The 9,257-nt window shown below is 40.7% G+C and overlaps 1 protein-coding gene across 1 annotated transcript; it reads left to right on the top strand.

The window, feature by feature from the left end:
* Window positions 1–243: 243 nt before the first annotated feature.
* Window positions 244–2,443, top strand: LOC123991613 (12-(S)-hydroxy-5,8,10,14-eicosatetraenoic acid receptor-like). The gene has a single exon (XM_046293241.1). It carries the CDS (start codon window positions 441–443, stop codon window positions 1,443–1,445), a length of 1,005 nt encoding a protein of 334 aa, XP_046149197.1. The 5' UTR covers window positions 244–440; the 3' UTR covers window positions 1,446–2,443.
* Window positions 2,444–9,257: the final 6,814 nt, after the last annotated feature.

Consider the following 9,257-nt stretch of genomic DNA (forward strand, 5'->3'; position numbering starts at 1 on the left):
ATAATAAAAAACAAAGTTTTCATGAAATCTCCTGCCTTTTCAAGAAGAAGATTTAATGTGAGAAGCCCTCGGGCCTCTTTTTCACAATGCAATGTTTTCGGCTATGTACAGAATCTCTCGTGGGATTTAGCTGCTTATTTATTTGATCCGTGGTGACTGGTCTACTCAGGCATGGGAGGTGCTTAACCGACAAGTCTGAACTGAGTGCTATGCTGTCTGCGTGCTGGGGGGAATTACTTCCAGACTGAAATGCAGTCCTTCAGTTTCAACAAGTCTGCATACGGACTAGGACCTTGCTTGACTACCATCAAACATACCTGATTTTCATGTAAAGTAAGGAAATCTTAGGAGCTGAGTACTTTCGAGGACTGTTTGTCTTTCTCATTAAGGATTCGGACAGAGTCTGACTGTAAAGGAGACAGCTTTCGATAAAGAAAACAATGAAGAACGGCCATCCAAGTGATAACTGCACAGCAGAGAATCTGCCACTGTACAAATTTTACGCCTCTGTGATGATAATGGAATTCACCCTGGGTCTGCCGCTCAACCTCTCAGTGCTTTATCTATTCATCTTCAAGCTGAAGTTCTGGAAATCTAAAACCAACAACATTTTCCTGTTCAATCTCGTCTTGGCTGACGTTCTTCTGCTTATATGTTTGCCAGTAAAGGCATATCAGTTTCTTAATGGGAATCGGCGGAGTACAGAGGGAGCGACCTGCAAAGCCATGCTCTTCATGCTGTTTCTGAACCGAGGTGCCAGTATCGCCTTCCTGACTGTGATTTCAGTTGATCGCTATTTCAATGTGGTTCATCCTGGGAAAAAGAACTTTGCCAAGGCTTTTAAAAGGTCTCCTCATATCTCTTTCCTCATCTGGCTACTGCTGCTCCCCCTGACTATCCCCACCATGCTGAAGTCCTTTGAGTGCTGTAATAGTTATGGGCGTGAAGATGACACTCTAGTCGAGGACGTCACTGACACTCTGAGAGAGGTTGTGTTTTTCACCCAGATTCTCATCCCTTTCTTTGTGTTGGTCTACTGCACGGTCCGCATTGTTAACAGACTAAAAAAGAAGACCGTAGGGGATAGTACCAAGCTGCGTCGAGCAGTGTTTCTGGTCACCTCAGTAATGTTGGTCTTTTCTTTCTGTTTCCTGCCTTGTACCATAGCTAGAATGGTTCTGTTGATTGTGAGAGTTGAGAATTTACCCGGAGCAGAAGCTATAGTTGTTCAAGTCTTTGACGGTCTCATGGTTTTGTCCTACATGGATTGTTTAGTGGACCCAATTGTGTACTGCTTAAGCAGCACTAAGTTCAAAAGCCTCTACCTGACAACATATTGCCGCTGTCTACTGAGCGAAAATGCAGAAATAACTGAGAGCACAATCTCAAAAGGAAACAACTCAAGCCCAAAACGCAACAACAATATATTGTTGCATAGCATGTAAAAAGAGGACATGAAAATGACTGTTTTATTACTGACTTCATGACTGTTCTCATGGTAAGACACTCATGTTAGTTTGCCAAACCAGACGTGTTTATGGTACCATCAGCATGTTAAACAGCTCATAATGACTGTGTTGTTACTAATTGTCTGGGTCAAATAACAAAGATGTGTCATTGCTGTTGTTTTTAAAGCTGTCTCTCTGGCCATTCGTCCATTTATCTTATTATGTCAGGGGTTGAATACTTCTTGACTCAAGACATTTCAGGTTAACACTTGACTTGACACCCAGCGTCATAACACGTAATGGCACAGTCTTAACCATGTCATAAACTGTCCTAATAGGTTCATAACACTGTCATGACCAATATAGTCACATATATTGTGTTATTTTATGGCTGGTTATGAAACCTATATGAGGGTGTGAAAATGCACAAAACCTACCACGGTAAAAAAAAAGGCACCCACAAGACTCATTGAGCCATTATTACAGAGCAGAAGAAAACCGACCAATCTGATGAGTATTTGGCAAAACTATTTTGAACTGGAATAAATGCTGCACTTATTAACAATGACCAACACAATTCTAGTCAAAATAGATTGTAAGACATTCTGTAGCCTACCATTACTATACCCAACCCAAATCCATTTGTTGCCATTATCATGTATCCAAGTGGTTTTCAAACTTTTTGACCTGCAATCTCCAAAACAGAGTGGTAGAAAACAGGAAACCCTGTTCACGCAAATGCGCATGTGCACACGGTGATGCATTTTTCAAACTGAAGATGTGCTACAGAAATAAACTACGTTTTACACCTGCATTTGGAGCTGAAAGACTTTCATGTTAGTGGCCAATATCAACTATGGATATTTCTGTATATAGCTATGTACATTTATTGTTATGTACATTTATTGTTATGTACATTTATTGTTATGTATGTTATTGTTATGTACATTTCTTGTAATTCTTTAGATTGATTTGATTTAAAAAAAAACTTTTGTTTATTTAGTAAATATTTTATTAACTCCACTTCTTGAACTGCATTGTTGGTTAAGAGCTTGTAAGTAAGCATTTCACAGTAATGTCTACACCTGTTGTATTCTGTGCATGTGAAAAATAAAATTTGATTCGATCATGTCACTTCTCTGTTGCCCAGAGCAAGCAAAATCATACAGCCTACTTGTAGCAGAAGTTGAAGGAGCGGATGGAAACCATGTTATGTCTGCACCGCGTCATCACATTTGGAGGGCAGCCGGCCTCTAGAGTGCTCATTGCCAACCAAGTAGCCCTGTTCTTCCTCACAAACATCATAATAAATTCCCCAGAATATATTACATCTTCATCCCATAATATTACATCTGCCTACTTTAGACATATAGCCAGTAGCCACCCAAACTAGACCTATCTGAAATATGAAAATCATCAAATCGCCAGGTAGCCTAATGTTCTGGCAAAGATGATTCAGTAGATTGCAAAATTATATTTTATATGGATGATAAACTTTTTGCCAGGCCAAACTGAAGGAACTGAAACAAGTCACTAATTTGAATATGTGGGCCCACCTTTGCTCACCAATGCTGATGGTCAACAATCAAGACACACAACTTTTTGAAAAGGGCACTTTGGAGTCTGGAAAAGGCAAAGGGGCACAGGTAGAGCCATTATCTGTGCACTTGCCTGATTGTAATGAATTGTATATACAGTCATGTTAATTTTTTCGTAATATTTTAAATAACTTGTAGAAAATAGACTTCATGACACTGTCATGAAGCATTATGACCATCCTGTGTTACTTGGACTAAGAACATGCACTTTATGACACAGTCAAGAAGCATTATGACAGTCATTATCATATATCTGGCCTGTCACGTATATGCCCTTATGTCAGTCATCAGTCAAACAGAGGGGGGCTTGTCCTGCTCTTGAAATCTGCTCCTGTATTCATTCCAGTCATCAGCAACAGAGCATTGGAGAATGTTTTTATTTTTTTATTTTTTATTTCACCTTTATTTAACCAGGTAGGCTAGTTGAGAACAAGTTCTCATTTACAACTGCGACCTGGCCAAGATAAAGCATAGCAGTGTGAACAGACAACAACACAAAGTAAACAAGTCAATAACACATTAGAAAAAAGAAAAATTAGTCTATATACATTGTGTGCAAAAGGCATGAGGAGGTAGGCAAATAATTACAATTTAGCAGATTAACACTGGAGTGATAAATGATCAAATGGTCATGTGCAGGTAGAGATACTGGTGTGCAAAAGAGCAGAAAAGTAAATAAATAAAAACAGTATGGGGATGAGGTAGGTAAATTGGGTGGGCTATTTACCGATGGACTATGTACAGCTGCAGCGATCGGTTAGCTGCTCAGATAGCAGATGTTTAAAGTTGGTGAGGGAGATAAAAGTCTCCAACTTCAGCGATTTTTGCAATTGGTTCTAGTCACAGGCAGCAGAGAACTGGAAGGAAAGGCGGCCAAATGAGGTGTTGGCTTTAGGGATGGTCAGTGAGATACACCTGCTGGAGCGCGTGCTACGGGTGGGTGTTGCCATCGTGACCAGTGAACTGAGATAAGGCGGAGCTTTACCTAGCATGGACTTGTAGATGACCTGGAGCCAGTGGGTCTGGCGACGAATATGTAGCGAGGATCAGCCGACTAGAGCATACAGGTCGCAGTGGTGGGTGGTATAAGGTGCTTTAGTAACAAAATGGATGGCACTGTGATAAATTTGCATCCAGTTTGCTGAGTAGAGTATTGGAAGCTATTTTGTAGATGACATCGCCGAAGTCGAGGATCGGTAGGATAGTCAGTTTTACTAGGGTAAGTTTGGCGGCATGAGTGAAGGAGGCTTTGTTGCGGAATAGAAAGCCGACTCTAGATTTGATTTTAGATTGGAGATGTTTGATATGAGTCTGGAAGGAGAGTTTATAGTCTAGCCAGATACCTAGGTACTTATAGATGTCCACATATTCTAGGTCGGAACCATCCAGGGTGGTGATAATTGTCGGGCGTGCGGGTGCAGGCAGCGAACGGTTGAAAAGCATGCATTTGGTTTTACTAGCGTTTAAGAGCAGTTGGAGGCCACGGCAGGAGTGTTGTATGGCATTGAAGCTCGTTTGGAGGTTAGATAGCACAGTGTCCAAGGAAGGGCCAGAAGTATACAGAATGGTGTCGTCTGCGTAGAGGTGGATCAGGGAATCGCCTGCAGCAAGAGCAACATCATTGATATATACAGATAAAGGAGTCGACCCAAGAATTGAACCCTGTGGCACCCCCATAGAGACTGCCAGAGGACCGGACAACATGCCCTCCGATTTGACAAACTGAACTCTGTCTGCAAATTAGTTGGTGAACCAGGCAAGGCAGTCATTAGAAAAACCAAGGCTACTGAGTCTGTCGATAAGAATATGGTGATTGACAGAGTCGAAAGCATTGGCCAGGTCGATGAAGACGGCTGCACAGTACTGTCTTTTATCGATGGCGGATATGATATTGTTTAGTACCTTGAGTGTGGCTGAGGTGCACCCGTGACCGGCTCGGAAACCAGATTGCACAGCGGAGAAGGTACGGTGGCATTCGAGATGGTCAGTGATCTGTTTGTTGACTAGGCTTTCGAAGACCTTAGATAGGCAGGGCAGGCTGGTAATAGGGGTTGCGACAATGGCGGTGGATAGTTTCAGAAATAGAGGGTCCAGATTGTCAAGACCAGCTGATTTGTACGGGTCCAGGTTTTGCAGCTCTTTCAGAACATCTGCTATCTGGATTTGGGTAAAGAAGAGGCTGGGGAGGCTTGGGCGAGTAGCTGCCGGGGGGGGGCTGCATGTATGACATCAATGTGTGCATAATTACAAAGATAATATAACATGGTCAACTTCTGAAAATGTTATATAACATAACCATACTGTTGACAAGTAGGCTATGGTGTAATGGAATGTTTTGCCTTGTGTGGTAGGTTTTGTGGGGTTTGACACCCTTATGTAGGTGTCATAACCAGCCATAAAATAATGTAATACATGTGACAACAGGTGTAAATATATGGGTCATGACAGTGTTATGACTGTTACGACATGGTAAGGTGTTAAACAGTTCAGCTTTTAATTTTTTGTTAATTTGAAAAACATTTGAAAAACAGAATCCCACTTTGACATTATGGGGTATTGTGTGTAGACAAGTGACAAAAACACAACAAAATATGGAAAAAGTCAATGGGTGTGAATACATTCTGAAGGCACTGTAATCAGATTCGTTTTATTTTCTTAAAAATCTTAAGATAGCAAGGGGTAAGCCTATGCTTTTTTGCCATTTTCTGTTAATAAAGAGTAGGTCCATGGCATACCTTCTCATACCCCCTCAATTCAAGTCCTGGTTTTAACTAAACAACCCTTCATTGACACAGAGCCAGGCTATTTAGAGTGCTTGGTGGGTGGAGGAATTGGCCGACAAATCTATGGATAGCATTCTATAGTCTACGTTCATCTGTCAAACAGGTAGGCCTACCTCTTTTTTCTTAAATACTAAGAAATAGGCTCCAACACAAAGTCTGTTTGTAAAGTCGAATTAAAATGAAGACAGATGAAATTAATTATGGATACTCGAAGTTGCCTGCTTTCAGCACCATGAGCTGTCCATGTCCGAGTGATTGTGCTGCTACTTCAAGTTTCAGCACCACAATGTAAATTACTATAATCTGTCTTATTGTGAGGTCAATAACTCTGATAAATACATAATGGGAAAGAAACATATTGTTTTTTATTTCAAATCAATTATAGTAATAGCAAGCTATGAAAGTTGACCTCTGGTCCTCCTTATCTTCACGCTCTCCTTCTCAAACTGAATAAAACACATAGGCTCGTCCGCATGCACACCATAGACTGTTTTGGGACTAGAACCAATCTAAAATTATTTTGTGGAAGAAGCCATTGATTAACAAAATGTTTTGAGCAGAACAGGGTGGGGCTCAGGGTTGGAATATCCATTGTTGTGTATAATGCAGCCTAGTTTTATTTACACCATCACAGCAGCGCTAAAGACTCTGGAAGAAAGTACATTTTCTTAGAAATGTATGCTCTCTGCTTCTCCGAGCATGCATTTCATATAGCCTATAGCCTATATAGTGCATTCGGAAAGTATTCAGACCCCTTCCCTTTTTCCACATTTTGTTACTTTATCCATACATTTGACATTTTTGCAAATGTATGGATAGAAAAACACAGAAATACCTTATTTACATAACTTTTCCGAACCTTTGCTATGAGACTCGGAATTGAGCTCAGGTGCAGCTGTTTCCATTGATCATCCTTTAGATGTTTCTACAACTTGATTGGAGTCCACCTGTGGTAAATTAAATTGATTGAACATGATTTGGAAAGGCACACACATGTATATGGTCACACAGTTGTCAGAGCAAAAACCAGAGCAAAAACCAATCCTGCCTCGACAGGATTGTGTCGAGGTACAGGTCTGAGGAAGTGTACCAAAAAATGTCTGCAGCATTGAAGGTCCCCAAGAACACAGTGGCCTCCATCCTTCTAAAATGGAAGAAGCTCTGCAGCACTCCACCAATCAGGCCTTTATGTCAGAGTGGCCAGACGGAAGCCTCAGTTTTCTCCTATCACAACCATTCAACTCCTCCCTGAGCAGTTTCCTTCCTCTCTGGCAACTGAATTAGGAAGAACGCATGTATCTTTGTAGTGACTGGGTGTATTGATACACTATCCAAAGTGCAATTAATAACTTCACCTTGCTCAAAGCATTAATCAGTGTCTGCTTTTTATATTTCTACCCATCTACCAATAGGTGCTCTTCTTTGCGAGGCATTGAGAAACCTCCCTCGTCTTTGTGGTTAAATCTGTATTTGAAATTCACTACTCGACTGAGGGACCTTAGAGTTAGTTGTATGTGTGGGGTACAGCGATGAGGTAGTCATTCAAAATTCAAGTTAAACACTACTATTGCAAACAGAGTGAGTCCATGCATCTTATTATATCACTTGTTAAGCACAATTTTGCACCTGAACGTATTTTGTCTTGCCATAACAAAGGGGATGAATACTTATTGACTCGAGACATTTCAGATTTTCATTTTTTATTAATTTGTAAACATGTCTAAAAACATAATTCCACTTTGACATTAAGGGGTATTGTGTGTAGGCCTGTGACCAAAAATCTCAATTGAATCCATTTTCAAATCAGGCTGTAACACAACAAAATCTGGTAAAAGGCAAGCAGTGTGAGTACTTTCCGAATGTACTGTATTAAACCCAAAATCTAAGTAGGCATTTATATTGTTTACAGACCCAATTTTGGAGACAAAATGTAAGATTAATCTCTCATGGGATGTTGTATGGCTTTACTTACACCAATTTTTCTATGTGAGATAAAAACAAATAGTCTGGACTGGGCTTAACACTGTGACCGCCATAGGCCAACGGCCACTGACGTTACCTTATTAAAGCGAAGAGAAGATTCAGCAATCATTTATTGTTAAACGTAGTGATCGGAAACTCAGGCCTCCTTTGGGCTTCACCTAATTGTGCTGAAAAATGGTTCATTACTCTGAGCTTTTAACACAATGCAGAGTAGTAACATCTGGTGGTCAGCAATAAATATCAGAATTTGATGTTCACATGTTTTTTTTACCCATAATATTAATCAAACTCAGTGGCAGTGGTTAGTCATCTGCCTTAAGAATTGGGCTGCCTGTGTAAACAAAGCCTATCTTTTTTTCCACTAAATTGGTCTTTGACCAATAATAATACAAAATAATCACATTAGAGATTTTCACATCAGATCTTTTCCAGAGCTGATCTGATTGGTCAAAAGACCAATTAGTGAAAAAAGGACCTGAATCGGGCTGCCTGTAGCCTACAATCAGTTAGAACAGGATGGCATTTTACATGATGCTTCCAGTTTTTGCCATCAAGTTTACCATTTTTAAATAACGGTAAATCTATGGCATTATTTAGGTTGCTTAAAGGTAGACTGCGAAATGATGTTGCAACGAGGAGCACTGCAGATATTAAGATGAGCGAAGATGCAAGACTTCACACAGTATCTGAGCATGTGCACAGGTTTGCTTTCTGCAGTTAGAGCACGGTAGACAGAGACCAAAACAGCGGAGAAGTTGAGCAATCGCGCTTCAGCCACTGTGCTGTTTACTTTCTGCATTTGTGTCATATTTCTGAGTCTACCTTCAAGACAGAAGCTTAAAAAGTGTGATTTCACATACAACAATTTTGCCTTAGCTTGGATTTGACCCATACTGTAACGGCTTTCTTCTGGTGAAGGAGAGGAGGACCAAAGCGCAGCGTGGTAAGTGTCCATAATGTATTTTAATAAAGACAAATGAACACTAGAACAAAAACAATAAACGCCTTGGGATGGCGATATTCCCCTGGCTGTGCCCAGGGTCCTTTACCGTCCATAATCTCCTCCCAAGTCCAGGAGTCTTGTGTTCGCTGCTGCTGCTGGTGCCCGTTACCACGCCGCTTGGTTCTTTTGTGGTGGGTGTTTCTGTAACGTCAGATTTCCTCTTCGTCTGAAGAGGAGTAAGGATCGGACCAAGGTGCAGCGTGGTAAGTGTCCATAATGTATTTTAATAAAGACAAATGAACACTAGAACAAAAACAATAAACAATGACGTGAATTTACAAAACCGAAACAGTACCGTGTGGCGACAAACACACACACGAAAAACAAACACCCACAAACCAACAATGAAACCCAGGCTACCTAAGTATGATTCTCAATCAGAGACAACTAACGACACCTGCCTCTGATTGAGAACCATACTTGGCTATAGCTCCCTTCAGTA

Source organism: Oncorhynchus gorbuscha, linkage group LG12, assembly GCF_021184085.1.
Source record: "Oncorhynchus gorbuscha isolate QuinsamMale2020 ecotype Even-year linkage group LG12, OgorEven_v1.0, whole genome shotgun sequence".
In the NCBI taxonomy this organism is placed as follows: domain Eukaryota; kingdom Metazoa; phylum Chordata; class Actinopteri; order Salmoniformes; family Salmonidae; genus Oncorhynchus; species Oncorhynchus gorbuscha.